This window comes from Triticum dicoccoides, chromosome 5A (genome assembly GCF_002162155.2).
Source record: "Triticum dicoccoides isolate Atlit2015 ecotype Zavitan chromosome 5A, WEW_v2.0, whole genome shotgun sequence".
Lineage (NCBI taxonomy): Eukaryota > Viridiplantae > Streptophyta > Magnoliopsida > Poales > Poaceae > Triticum > Triticum dicoccoides.
In genome coordinates, this window is record NC_041388.1 from 328,574,546 (window position 1) to 328,588,710 (window position 14,165).

Genomic DNA, 14,165 nt, shown 5'->3' on the forward strand with positions numbered 1-14,165 from the left:
GGCTTAGCTGCAGTCCAAGCACTCGCCTAAGTTGTGAAAATCCTACCGAGTGAAGAGCAATCCTCTCACTCGGAGGCTTAGCTGCAGCCTCGTGCTCGCCTAAGTTATCAAAATCCTACCGAGTGGTAAGCCAGCCTTCCACTCGGAGGCTTAGCTGCAGCCTCGTGCTCGCCTAAGTTATAAAAATCCTACCGAGTGAAGAGCAACCCTCTCACTCGGGGGCTTAGCTGCAGTCCAAGCACTCGCCTAAGTCGTGAAAATCCTACCGAGTGGTAAGCCAGCCTTCCACTCGGAGGCTTAGCTGCAGCCTCGTGCTCGCCTAAGTTATAAAAATCCTACCGAGTGAAGAGCAACCCTCTCACTCGGGGGCTTAGCTGCAGTCCAAGCACTCGCCTAAGTCGTGAAAATCCTACCGAGTGAAGAGCAACCCTCTCACTCGGGGGCTTAGCTGCAGCCCTGTGCTCGCCTAAGTTACAAAAATCCTACCGAGTGAAGAGCAACCCTCTCACTCGGGGGCTTAGCTGCAGCCCAGTGCTCGTCTAAGTGGACTAAAGAATAAATCGATTGCAGCACAGGCACCTTGCTTTGAACCGGCAAAAGACATTCCGAGCCGAAGGCAATCGTATTCAAGCACCAAATCCAAGTTTGAATCGACATCTAAAGGAACCGAAAGTGCTCAGGCGTCAAGCCTGTTAAGGTTTGTCGGTTACAATTTCACTCGGCATACCGAGGCAAGTTTAAAGCGTCGAGCCAGAAGAAGTTTTTTACCCCTCCTGTGGAGGGCTGGAAGGTGCAACAAATTCATCAAGGTCAATCCCGTCAGCGATCCGAGTGGCAGCTGCAAGGAAAGTTTCCATAAAGGATCTGAAGTCGTGCTTCTTGGTATTGGCCACCCGAAGGGCCGCCAGCTTCTCTTCTCGCGCATCTTTGCAGTGGACTCGGGCCAGACACAGAGCGACATCTGCACCACACCGAGCCGAGGACTTCTTCCACTCCTGCACTCGACCAGGGATCGTGTTCAAGCGGGCCATCAGCGACTCAAGGTCATTCTGAAGTGTCTCCTCAGGCCAGAGCGTCGAGTCGATGCGGGATGTGGCGGCCTTCAGCCTTGCGAGATAGTCCACGACAGCTGCAACACGAGACTCCAGTCGGAAAACATCCATGGCAACTTCGTCGTTCACCGGAGAATTGACGGGGTCAAGGTTTGGCTCCAGTCGGCTGGTTTCTTCTTCAAAGTTTTGACAAAATTCTGCAAGGGTGATCACTAAGTCAAGGAGATAGTCGAATGGAAAAAGCCACAATTGGAAATATTTGCCAAACATGGAGGTCTACCTTCAAGCATAAGGAACAACTTTTTGGCAAGGCCACTCAGGAAGGCCTCCAGTTCAGTTTTCTTCTCAGTCAATTTGCTGACTTGGTCGGTCAGGGCAGCTTTGTCAGTTTTCAGTCGACTGACCTCCTTGTTGGCAATCCCAAGAGCAGCTTTCAGATTGGTATTGTCTTGTACGAGCTTGGTAACTGAAGCTAGCTTCTCGTCAGCAAGCTTGATCTTCTCAGCTAGCTCAAGGTCTTTCTTCTGCTGGGCCTCCCTTACCTTACCTGCAAGTTACAGCAAGATCAGATGCTGAAACAAGCAAGGGGAAAAGCAGTCGTCAGGGTCTCACCAAACATACCTTCGGTCTCCTCCTTTGCCTTTGTCAGCTTCTCCTGAACCAGCCTCAAGCTCAGCTCGACTTGAGTATGTTTTTGTTCCAGCTCTGAGTAGCGAGCCACAAGATCACAGGAGTTCTGTGAAGAACCAATCGACTAAATGTCAAATATAATTCACTTCCGAGTGAAAAAGGGATAAACACACGTTTCTAAGACTACAGCCAAATACAAGCATTCGACCGTAGTCTCGGGGACTACACCCAGTGGGTGCACTCAGCGTGCCCCCACTAATCCTGTTGAAGACAAAGTCGACCAGTCGACCTCAAAAAAAAATGTGTGCGAGATGCATTCTCTAAGACTGTGATCAACTGCAAGCAGTCGACCACAGTCTCGGGGACTACACCCAGTGGGTGCACTCAGCGTGCCCCCACCGGTTTGTGAAATCCAGTCGACCAGTCGACTGACAGAAAGATTGACATTATAAAGCCTAAGGCCGACTGCCAGCAGTCGACCTTAGCCTTGGGGACTACACCCAGTGGGTGCACTCAGCGTGCCCCCACCGGTTTGTGAAATCCAGTCGACCAGTCGACTGACAGAAAGATCGACATCATAAAGCCTAAGGCCGACTGCCAGCAGTCGACCTTAGCCTTGGGGACCACACCCAGCGGGTGCACTCAGCGTGCCCCCGCTAACACGGAGTTTATTCGACACACCCAGTGGGTGATTACTATAAATTCCGGAAAAGAAAAGTTTTTTGGTAGCATATCCAACAGAACAAACAGCGGTCGACTGACCTGGACATTGATTTGGAGGGCAGAGCTGGCGTCATAAGCTGCCTGGCTCGCGTCCCGGATAGTCTTCAGCTGCTCCATCATGAGTCCCGCCTGGCGTATTGCCTCCTTCGCTGCGCCAGCTTGGTCCTCTGGGACGTGGTGCGTCGTGAAGAGGGAGGGCTGCTGAGCACTCGTCAGTGGATTTGCGAAGGACACCGTGTGTCGAGTGATGTTCTCTTCTTCCACAGTCAGAATCTCAGGCGCCGTCACATCCTGAGGCACCTTACTGGCGGATGCTTTCCGACTCCTCCTGCGTGCCAGTGTTTCTTCATCCTCGTCGTCATCAGGGAGATTGATAACAGTATTGGGTGGAGCTGCGGAGAAGAATCAGGATCAGAGATCGCGAGTCAGTCGACTAAGAACGATGTTAAGAATACAGTACCTGGGTTCGAAGTTGCTGCATCCTCCATCTCGTGGTCATCAGCCCGGGCCGAGGTCTCAGAAGTAGCAGCACTGCAACTCCAAAGGATCGGTCGACTAACTTCAGCGTCGACCAGAGATAAAGTTCGCACAGAATAAGAAAATATGAGCAGCACAATTACCCTGATATGGTGGGGATGGACACCTTCATCTTCGGCAGGAGCTTGGTCGGCTTTGGCGGAGCCCCCCTAGGCTGCTTCGGCGCCTTTTCAGTCGGCGCTGGAGAAGTGGTCCTAGGGCGCTTGGTCGACTGCGTCGCAACCCCCTTGCCACGTTCAGTCGAAGGGTCGTGGACGAGCTTCGACCGCCTTTCCGAGCGCGGTGGCACGACCTCCTCCTCTTCCTCCTCGTCTTCGGCGTCATCATCATCGCCGTCGTCATCATCATCGTCGTCGTCGTCCCCTGCAACGTCTGAGTCCCATTCCTCCTCGTCCTGGCTCTCGCCCCCACTCGCCTCACCCTCCTCAGTCGGAGTTTGTGCCCCATTGGGCATCGAGTACAGCTCGGTGAGGGCCTAGCAGATATCAAGACAATGATCAGTCGACCAGTCGGCAGAGTAGACAGAGATGAATGCGACAAGAATGCAGTGGAGAGCAGGGCAAGTGTACCTTATTTGGATCACTGTTGTGGTCGAGTGGAGGAATCCTTCTGGCTCCGCGTGGGTTGTCCTTGTTTCCGGTGACGGCTGCCATCCATCTTTCCAGAGTGACATCGTCGACTGCTTCTGGATGGACTCTAGTCTCGTCTTCGGTCCCACAGTACAACCACATGCAGTGGCTCCGGAACTGGAGGGGCTGGATGCGACGCCTGAGGAAGACCTCCAGGAGATCCATGCCCGTCACTCCCTCCCGAACCAACTGCACCACGCGCTCCATCAACATCTTCACATCAGCTTTCTCCTCCGGGATCAACTTCAGGGAGGAGGGCTTGTTCACTCGGTCCATGGTAAACTGTGGGAGTCCACTCGACTGTCCCGGCGTCGACTGGTCCCGGCAGTAGAACCAGGTCGACTGCCAGCCTCTGACTGACTCGGGAAAGGTCATGGGCGGAAAGGTGCTCTTGTTCCTCACCTGGATGCCCAAACCCCCACACATTTGGACGACTCGGGTCTTTTCGTCGCCTGGACTCGCCTTCTTCACGGTCTGAGAGCGACACGTGAATATATGCTTGAACAAACCCCAGTGCGGTCGACAGCCCAAGAAACCCTCACACATGGACACGAACGCAGCAAGATAGGCAATGGAGTTTGGGGTAAAATGGTGGAGCTGTGCTCCGAAGAAATTCAAGAAGCCACGAAAGAAAACACTCGGCGGCAAGGAAAATCCACGATCCACATGGGTGGCCAAAAGCACACACTCACCCTCTTCTGGCTGAGGCTGCCACTCCTTCCCCGGAAGCCTCGCAGCTCCGTGGGGGATCAAGCCCTCGTTGGCCATGTCGAGAATGTCATTCTCAGTGATGGTCGACTGGATCCAATCTCCTTGGACCCAGCCTTTCGGCAGGCGGGATCTGGACGAGGACCCTCCGCGGCTGGTGGATCTCCCCTTCGCCTTCTCCGACGCCGACGCCTTCTTTGCACGCTCCAGCGCCACCGTCTTCTCCTTGGCCATGGTCGCCGGCGAGATGCGCGAAGGGAAGTGGTGCGGGGGCGAGAGCGAGCACGCTGAGCAGGGAGGAAGGAAGCAGAGAGAGGGGGAGAATGCTAAGGCGCAGCACAGAAATCCTCGCCGGGCACATTTATAAGGTCCCTTCCGAGTGGATGACAGGTGGGCCCGGTCGATCTAATCATATCTGGAACAGTTATGCAGACGGGATACGTGGCGAAAAAGGCGGCGCGGAGATCGAGGCGTCCATGCCCCGTCCCATCCGAACGCCGCGGTCCGCCCCGCTTCGCGCGCGCCCCAAAATTTCGCATCCCGCGGAATCCGCGAGCAACAAATCAGTCTGTCAGGCGCGGTGTTTCCGGCGATCCGTCGCTCAGAGATCGTCGAAGCCTGAAAGATCACTCGACGCAAAAACAGAATGGATCAAGTCGACTGAAGGCAAGTTGTTTCCTGTCGACAAAGGGATTCTTTGGTCCAGAACAGCGCACAACCAGAGCGCAAAGGTTAATCGGAAACGACATCAACTCCTTCTTCACTCGAAGCCTCAATCCATTCGGGGGCTAATGATGGGGTTATGTACCTAGGGTAGGGTCATGGACCTGATCCAAGTAACTTACCCTAGGACATCCTTAGAAGAGGTCGCCTTCCAGTCGACCAACGAGGATTCACTCGACTGGCCTGAAGGACTCGACCACGAAGACCCACTCGACCACCAGGAGGTCAAGAGGCACTCTGCACTGCAACGGCCTGTAATCAAGTAGACTTTATGATAGTAAAGGCCTTTATGTGGGGCGTTACCAGTAACGCCCCAGACTTAACTCACCTTAAACCCTCTCCTACGTGGGCTGGCTGGGGTCCTGGCGCACTCTATATAAGCCACCCCCCTCCACAGGCAGAAGGGTTCGGCACCTTGTAATTCATACATTCGTAATCCACTCGACCGCCTCCGGGCTCCGAGACGTAGGGCTGTTACTTCTTCCGAGAAGGGCCTGAACTCGTACATCCTTTGTGCTTACAACCTCTCCATAGCTAGGACCTTGCCTCTCCATACCTACCCCCCACTCTACTGTCAGGCTTAGAACCACGACAGCTGCCTCTTCTCTTTTCCACTAAGACCCATCATGGCCCATATAGCTCCCGGGGGGTTCCGGTAACCTCCCGGTACTCCGGTAAAATCCCGATTTCATCCGGAACACTTCCGATATCCAAACATAGGCTTCCAATATATCAATCTTTATGTCTCGACCATTTCGAGACTCCTCGTTATGTCTGTGATCACATCCGGGACTCCGAACAACCTTCGGTACATCAAAATGCATAAACTCATAATATAACTGTCATCGTAACCTTAAGCGTGCGGACCCTACGGGTTCGAGAACAATGTAGACATGACCGAGACACGTCTCCGGTCAATAACCAATAGCGGGACCTGGATGCCCATATTGGCTCCTACATATTCTATGAAGATCTTTATCGGTCAGACCGCATAACAACATACGTCGTTCCCTTTTGTCATCGGTATGTTACTTGCCCGAGATTCGATCGTCGGTATTCCAATACCTAGTTCAATCTCGTTGCCGGCAAGTCTCTTTACTCGTTCTGTAATACATCATCCCGCAACTAACTCATTAGTTGCAATGCTTGCAAGGCTTAAGTGATGTGCATTACCGAGAGGGCCCAGAGATACCTCTCCGACAATCGGAGTGACAAAACCTAATCTTGAAATACGCCAACGCAACATGTACCTTTGGAGACACCTGTAGTACTCCTTTATAATCACCCAGTTACGTTGTGACGTTTGGTAGCACCCAAAGTGTTCCTCCGGTAAACGGGAGTTGCATAATCTCATAGTTATAGGAACATGCATAAGTCATGAAGAAAGCAATAACAACATATTAAACGATCGGGTGCTAAGCTAATGGAATGGGTCATGTCAATCAGATCATTCACTTAATGATGTGATCCCGTTAATCAAATAACAACCCATTCTTCATGGTTAGGAAACATAACCATCTTTGATTAACGAGCTAGTCAAGTAGAGGCATACTAGTGACACTTTGTTTGTCTATGTATTCACACATGTATTATGTTTCCGGTTAATACAATTTTAGCATGAATAATAAACATTTATCATGATATAATGAAATAAATAATAACTTTATTATTGCCTCTAGGGCATATTTTCTTCAGATCCACCCCGTAAACTCCCCATAATGACCCCGTGCTTGTAGCATTACTGTCTAAAAGTACGTGCTTGCCATATGCAGTTGGACAAAGCGGATAACTCGAAGCACCAAAATCAAGATAATTCATACTACTACTTTTTCTCTAACAAAACACATTGGATGAGTGTTTTTAGGTAGTAACATTAGAAGTGGACTGTTGAATTAGGAAACGCATTTGAAGGACTCTCCGTTTATCAGATAAGGATAATATTATACTAAATGCATTTGAAGGACTCTCCGTGGACTGTTGAATTAGGAAACGCATTCCGGTGCTGTTGACGCCGAAATCGGAAGTCCCGCACCCACATAATCACCTCGTCGTCTTTGACCGGCTCGCGGCAGCATCGTCACTCCGGCTCTCCGATCCGATCGGGTAAGCGGTTCTCTTGACGCTGCCGCGGCCATATCTGGGCGGTGAGGATCAACGCTCGACTGAGCCTAGGCCTAAGCCTAAGCCTAACCAACCGTGTCACCCCCGCGGGTCGCAGCCACACGACCCGGGTGTGGCATGCCAATCCGTCCCCGTGCCGTGCATAAAACCCCCCGCCGGCCTCACTCTCTCATCAATCCCCCCATTTCTCCTCCGCTCTCTTCCTCCCTCCCTCCCTCCCTCGGCCAGGCCAGATCGACCAGGCGCTTCCCGGAGCGGCAGAAGAGGACGCGATCGCATGCCCGTTGTTTAGTCGACGGCCACCTGCCTCCGGTTTGAATACTCCGCGGGGCGGACGGCGGACCACCCTCACCCTGGTGCCAGCCCAAGAGCAGCGCAGCGCAGAGGTACCTCTCTCTGTCACTCTTGTCTCTCGTTTCCACGTTCAGTTTGTCCGTTTCTTGACTGCCGTGTGTTGACCTCTGCTGTCTCTTTCGCCCCCTCCGTCTCTGCTCTCGCCCTGTTTCTTTCTTTCAGCCAAGACGAGCGTGTAAACAGGCAGACAGGTGAGGAGGCTCCTGGTTTCGTGGTTTGAAGGGAGAGGTTGGACAGGAGGAGAAGGAAGAGAGGGAGATGGCCGGGGGTTTCGCCGGCGTCGAGGCCGGCGGCGGGAGGGCGGAGCAGTACGAGGGGAGGATCACGCCCTACTTCATCCTCGCCTGCATCGTCGGCTCCTTCGGCGGCTCCCTCTTCGGCTACGACCTCGGGGTCTCCAGTGAGTGTTCCACTCCCCTCGTACCAACCCCTCTTGTTCATCTCCAATTGTCCATGTTCGTCCTGTTAATTTTTCTTCTTTCGGCATCGTCGTGTCGTCGACGATTCATCTGGCGTCGTCTCAGAAATTTGTGTCTTAGTCAGATTTTGTTCTTCTCTCAACATGATTTTTCTTTCATGTTTCACATCATTCTCCGAACAATTACTCGCATGGGTTTCTAATCTATTTGAAGAATTATAAAATTGTTCCTAAGTGTGTCCTCATCAAAATTAATGGCCTCGATCATGGTTAATGCTTTCCTTTACAAAGGACGCATTGTCTATAGGCCAAAAGAGTACCAAATGAAAACGTAATGGCCATTATGGTGTCTCCATCTTCTTTTTGTTTTGTTTGGAGTGGGCACCCGGTGTCTGCGTCAATACTGCTTCCTTTACCTACTGAAATTAATCTGTTTTTTGGACGGAAACCATTTCTAACGATTGTGAGCTGTCCTGGGGAGTAGAATTAGTAACATGCCACGGAATGTCCTCTCATTTTCAGTAGAGGTATCACATCTTATACAGTATGCACAACACGTTTCCGCCCAAGATTAGTAGATTGCCATGACAAAAAGGGAAGTGTCCACACTAAACCACATAAAAGTTGAATTGCATGATTCAAGTAACAAAACCAATTTTCCTGGATGACCGGTAGTTTTCAGTTAGTTATCTTTCACCGAAATGTGATGTAGAGTATATTTCTTCATCACACTGATTTACTTGACACGAGAACAAGAGTGGTAACTAATCATGGTTTCATGGACGCTGGTGGTGAACGATGAGCGCAGGTGGCGTGACCTCCATGGACGACTTCTTGATCAAGTTCTTCCCGGACGTGTACAACCGGAAGCACGCACACCTGCACGAGACGGACTACTGCAAGTACGACAACCAGGTGCTGACGCTCTTCACCTCCTCGCTCTACTTCGCCGGCCTGGTGTCCACCTTCGGGGCCTCCTACGTGACCAAGCGCCACGGCCGGCGCGGCAGCATCATGGTGGGCGCCGTCAGCTTCTTCCTGGGCGGCGCCGTCAACGCCGCCGCCGTCAACGTGGCCATGCTCATCGTCGGCCGCGTCCTCCTCGGCGTCGGCATCGGCTTCGGCAACCAGGCCGTGCCGCTCTACCTGTCGGAGATCGCGCCCTTCAGGATCCGCGGCGCCGTGAACCAGCTCTTCCAGCTCACCACCTGCCTCGGCATCCTCGTCGCCAACGTCATCAACTACTTCACCGACCGGATCCACCCGTGGGGGTGGCGCCTCTCGCTGGGCCTCGCCGTGGTGCCCGCCACCGCCATCTTCGTCGGCGCGCTGTTCCTGCCGGAGACGCCCAACAGCCTGGTGGAGCGCGGGCGGCTGGAGGAGGCCCGGCGCGTGCTGGAGAAGGTGCGCGGGACGCACAAGGTGGACGCCGAGTTCGAGGACCTCAAGGAGGCGAGCGAGGCGGCGCGGGCGGTGCGCGGCACGTTCCGGAACCTGCTGGCCGTGCGGAACCGGCCGCAGCTCATCATCGGCGCGCTGGGCATCCCGGCGTTCCAGCAGCTGTCGGGGATGAACTCCATCCTCTTCTACTCGCCGGTCATCTTCCAGAGCCTCGGGTTCGGCTCCTCGGCGGCGCTCTACTCGTCCATCATCACGGGGTCGATGCTGGTGGTGGGCGCGCTGGTGTCCATGGTGGTGGTGGACCGGCTGGGGCGGCGGGTGCTCTTCATGGAGGCCGGGGCGCAGATGATCGCGTCCATGGTGGTGGTGGCGACGATCCTGGCGCTCAAGTTCGGGCACGGGGAGGAGCTGTCCAAGGGCGTGAGCACGGTGCTGGTGGTGGCCATCTGCTTGTTCGTGGTGGCGTACGGGTGGTCGTGGGGGCCGCTGGGGTGGCTGGTGCCCAGCGAGCTGTTCCCGCTGGAGATGCGGTCGGCGGGGCAGAGCGTGGTGGTGTGCGTCAACCTCTTCTGGACGGCGGCGGTGGCGCAGTGCTTCCTGGCGGCCATGTGCCACCTCCGGTGGGGGGTGTTCATCCTCTTCGCGGCGCTCATCGTGGTCATGTCCGTCTTCGTCGTCCTGCTGCTGCCGGAGACGAAGCAGGTGCCCATCGAGGAGATCTGGCTGCTCTTCGACAAGCACTGGTACTGGAAGCGGGTCGTCACCAAGGACCCCAAGTACCAGGGCCACCACCACCGCCAGGAGATGGCCGCCGCCGCCGCCGGTGCCGTCAAGCCCGTCGTTACGTCGGAATAGATCGATCCATGATGCGTGTTTCGATAAGATTTACATTACAATGCAGGTGCATAGGTCGTGCTATAGGAACTGCATGTGTGTGTTAACTTGTCCAAGACCTCGTGTTCCTAATTACGTCTTAGTAATCTTATTACGAATTCGATTAGGATTCGGTCTGTCGGAAGGTGTAACTGGTGGCGGAGGTCAGGTGCAAAAGCATGCAAGTTTACGTGTGACATTACGTTGTGCTCTCGTCTCGCTATGATGCACTGAGAATGTGTGTGTTGTCTCGTTCTGAATGTCATGGTAACGTAATGATCATACCTTCATCTTGAGATATAGTATGTACTACTGTATTAGTATATCTTATCTGAACACGACTACAGATTTTATCTGGTTTGCAGTCAAAGCGGCGCGATTATCTTGGACCGTTGAGGCTTTGACCTTTTCTAGTTCAAACGGAGAGGTGTGTGTGTCTCACTCGCTGTAGTTTAGTCAGTGCATGCTTATCTGTGGTTGTGGGTCAGAGATGAATCTGTCCGTCTCACTCGCCGTGAGCCGAGCGTCAAATCTGGTGACGCAGTTGACGTTTACGTCAAGATTTTTCCTGCTATCTGTCCCCCTCGGTCCTGATATTTTAAGTGGCTTTCTTTCAGCTGAAAGATGGCAGCGAGCATCCTAGTTTACGATAGATCCGAGATTTTTTGGCATAAATTTGCCTCAAGTCAACCTCGAAATATAGTAGTGTATGCGTTTCGTTTCTTCTCTTGTGTCACTGGACTATTCTATGGTGTTCTGAATGATCTCATCTTGTAATGTACTGTAGGATCGTCCCGGTTGATTAATCTCTTTGCAGCCATCAAACTTGACCTTGTCGGTAGCCACGTGATGTGAGAGGTCACGTACTTGTCTATCGGTAGGCCTGGCTTGTCGTGATCAAACTTCTGAAAGATCCGTCCAACTGCAACCCCGGGTTTGTAGCGAGTCTTCTGTGCACAGGCTGGAACGTGAGGGTTTTCGTATTCTTCATGACACAAGCATGAACAGTCCCTAGCATCAATGACTTGACTCACATGTTAGAGCAGGCGCCGGTCATGCCGCGCGCAAAAAACACATATGCCGCGCGCGCATCGGCTGGTTTGGCGCGGCGCACTAAAATGCAGCGCGCGCCGCTCCAGCAACGCGCAAAAAAAACATCGCGTGCGCTTATTCTAGGCTATTGAAAAATAGATAGATTGCATAAATTTTAAAACGATACAAAGGTATTTTACATCCGAAACATAAATTGCATAATAATTAAAAACGACAAACGATAAAAAAACGAGATAGATTGCATTAAAAAAAACTACACTAAGTCGCTATCATCACTATCATCGTCCTTCTCGGCGGTGTCGTCCGAGGTATCCAGCCAGATGTCCAACCACCGATCATCGTTCGGCGTGAAGAACGACTGCCCACCTGCTGCAACGAGATCGGACTGCGCGTTCGCCAACGCCTTACGCCGACGCCTGTCCAACCGCGCCTCGCGGCGCCTTCGCGTGTCCTCCTCGCGACGCCTTGCCCAGTAGGCCTGCTCGTAGGCGACGTCCTCCGGGTGGCGGTGGCGCCACTCCGCCATGACTCGCTCGTCCTCCTGGGCGACGAGGAGGCGGCGCTGCCGCTCGGCGTGCTCCGCACGGTCTTGTGCCGTGTTCAGACGCGTCGGCGGGGCACGGTCGAGCGCTTGCTGGAGCGTGTAGACATCTTGAAAGTTCATCTGGCCGCGCAGCCGGCCTAGGCGCCACGCCGCCGCGTCGTACGCGCGGCCGGCCTCGCGCGCCGTCCCGTACGTGCCGAGGCCGAGCCGGAGATCGCCAGAGCGTATCTCCGTGTAGTAGCCGCCGTTGGGGCGCAGGCGGACGCCGCGGTAGCCGGACGCTCCTCGGCGGCGCGGCGGCATGGCGGCGCGGCGGTGGCGGGGCGCTGGAGCGGCGCGTGGCAGAGAGAGAGGAAGAGGAGAAGAGGAGGCGTGGAGAGGCGCGTGGCGCGCGCCGCACTTTATAGGCGCGCCGGAAGCGGCGCGTGGCAGAGAGAGAGGAAGAGGAGAAGAGGAGGCGTGGAGAGGCGCGTGGCGCGCGCCGCACTTTATAGGCGCGCCGGAAGCGGCGCGCAAAAAATGGCGCGCGAGCTGGTGCCTTTTCGCGCGCGCGCAAGCGGTTCCCGTGCGCATGGTTTTCCCGCCGTCGTTGGGGCGCGACAAAACACCCCGCACGCGCTAAAGGCTGCGTTTACCGCGCGCGCGCGTCGTTTCGCGCGGCCGTTGGAGATGCTCAGCTGAGCTGAATAAGGATTCATACGTTTAGGAGCGCAAATCCAATTCCCTAAACATCCGCGGGCACATTTGAATATGTCCGCGACACGGACCAACCCATCGTTTGTCATGCCAGACAAGCACATCCCTCATATCCAAACTCTCGTATTCATGCAAAGTCATGCACGTCCATCATAAAGCATATGTTTATCACAATTCGGTAAAGCAAAATAAACGCAATTTTACACATGCCAAATAAACACCAATAATTTACACATAGATAGACGATACATAAATGAATCAAAGCCTCCATTGTTACCCTCGTTGATCCTCTTTCTTCATGTTAATCAATCACTTCTTGCTTTCCTCATCCTAGAGGCTAGTGTCCTACAACATAATTCTCGACTCCTCTTTGCCTTGCAAGCCTCAACTTCTCTCTCAAATCAATTCATTGCATTATTGTCGCCTTCTCGAGCTTCCATTTTGTACATTTCTCTTGCTTATACAAGTCCACCTTCTCCCTCCCTTCTCTTTCACCCTCCCCGGGTCAAACTCCATCATTTACCTTTGCACATCCAAGCATGTATCTCTCCTCCTCCGTCTTCTCCTTGGCGCAAAAATGTTTGCCCATGCGATGGGCATTTTGCTTGCCACGACTCCTTCTCCCATTTGTTTCCCATCATTTACAGCTTCCTCTTTGGTATGGTCGTTTGTATGTCCGCCTATCCACATTTCTCCTCTTTGTCATCCAATCCAATATATTGTTGGGAGCTTGGGCCATCGTTTCTCTTCAACTTTTTGGTGGGGTTTTTGAGCTCATTGAGGACGAGTTGCCACTTCGGTTTTCATTCAATTTCAATAAGCAATTGGGACAAAAGTGAATGGCTTGCCCTCAATTTGGTTGTACAAAGCGTCCGCCAACCGTAACTAGCAAAACAAGAATCACTCAAAACAATGCAACAATGAAGCTAGCAATACAAATGATGACAATGTGAAGCAATTCAAACTTACATGTCTTTTTTTTAAAAAGAACCACCCAATATATTAATTAATTAACACATATGTTCATACTTACATGTCTTGACTCCCATGCCACTTTGGTTCTGGTCAACCACTTGTGAATGAAACTGCAAAACTTGTTGATGCTTTCTTGGATGGTGAACAGGGGCGGACCCACGTTCATGGGAGTGGGGGCCTAGGACCCCACTCAAAATATGAAACTTCAGTGATATTTCTTTGAAATTTCAGAATTTTTTGCCAAAATTATGTGAATTTGTACAAAGTATGCCCCCACTCCCATAGTTTGCCCCCACTTAGAATAGTTTCTGGGTCCGCCCCTGATGGTGAACCATCTATGTCGGAGAAAGCCTAACTGCGGATGGTATGGATTGGGTGAGGCCCCACATAGTTCTTGTGTTCATGGTAGTGTTTGTGGGTCTTTTGCCAATATTTAACGCCTTTTGCTCGGTTTCATAAATTGAATCCATGCTTGTGGTCAACCAAGCTTCACACAACAGAACATCCTCATGCCTTTGGTACCTTTTTTTTAGTGTGCGGTATCTGCCCAACATCAAACATAAGGAAATTGATATCACCCAAGTCATAAGGCATAGGCTCTTGACCATATTTATCACACTCATCATGTATGCGTCCTATAATATGCATCACAATGGAACTACCATCCCTAAGTTGATCCAATGGTATGTGCAACAAACGAAACAACCGATACTATGGCGTATGAGGGG

The 14,165-nt window shown here is 52.7% G+C and overlaps 1 protein-coding gene across 1 annotated transcript; it reads left to right on the forward strand.

Annotated features, from left to right (window-relative positions):
- The first annotated feature begins 7,156 nt into the window (after window positions 1–7,156).
- On the forward strand, window positions 7,157–10,451 carry LOC119301293 (sugar transport protein 14-like). Its single transcript, XM_037578246.1, has 3 exons — window positions 7,157–7,509; window positions 7,640–7,877; window positions 8,704–10,451. The coding sequence occupies exons 2-3, from the start codon at window positions 7,736–7,738 to the stop codon at window positions 10,149–10,151; spliced, it is 1,590 nt and encodes a 529-aa protein (XP_037434143.1). The 5' UTR covers window positions 7,157–7,509; window positions 7,640–7,735; the 3' UTR covers window positions 10,152–10,451.
- Window positions 10,452–14,165: the final 3,714 nt, after the last annotated feature.

Bases quoted from the DNA above. Each gene is read 5' to 3' on its own strand.
- LOC119301293 (XM_037578246.1), top strand. From the start codon at position 7,736: ATGGCCGGGGGTTTCGCCGGCGTCGAGGCCGGCGGCGGGAGGGCGGAG. The intron at 7,878-8,703 runs GTGAGTGTTCCA...CGATGAGCGCAG, and splicing joins CTACGACCTCGGGGTCTCCA to GTGGCGTGACCTCCATGGAC.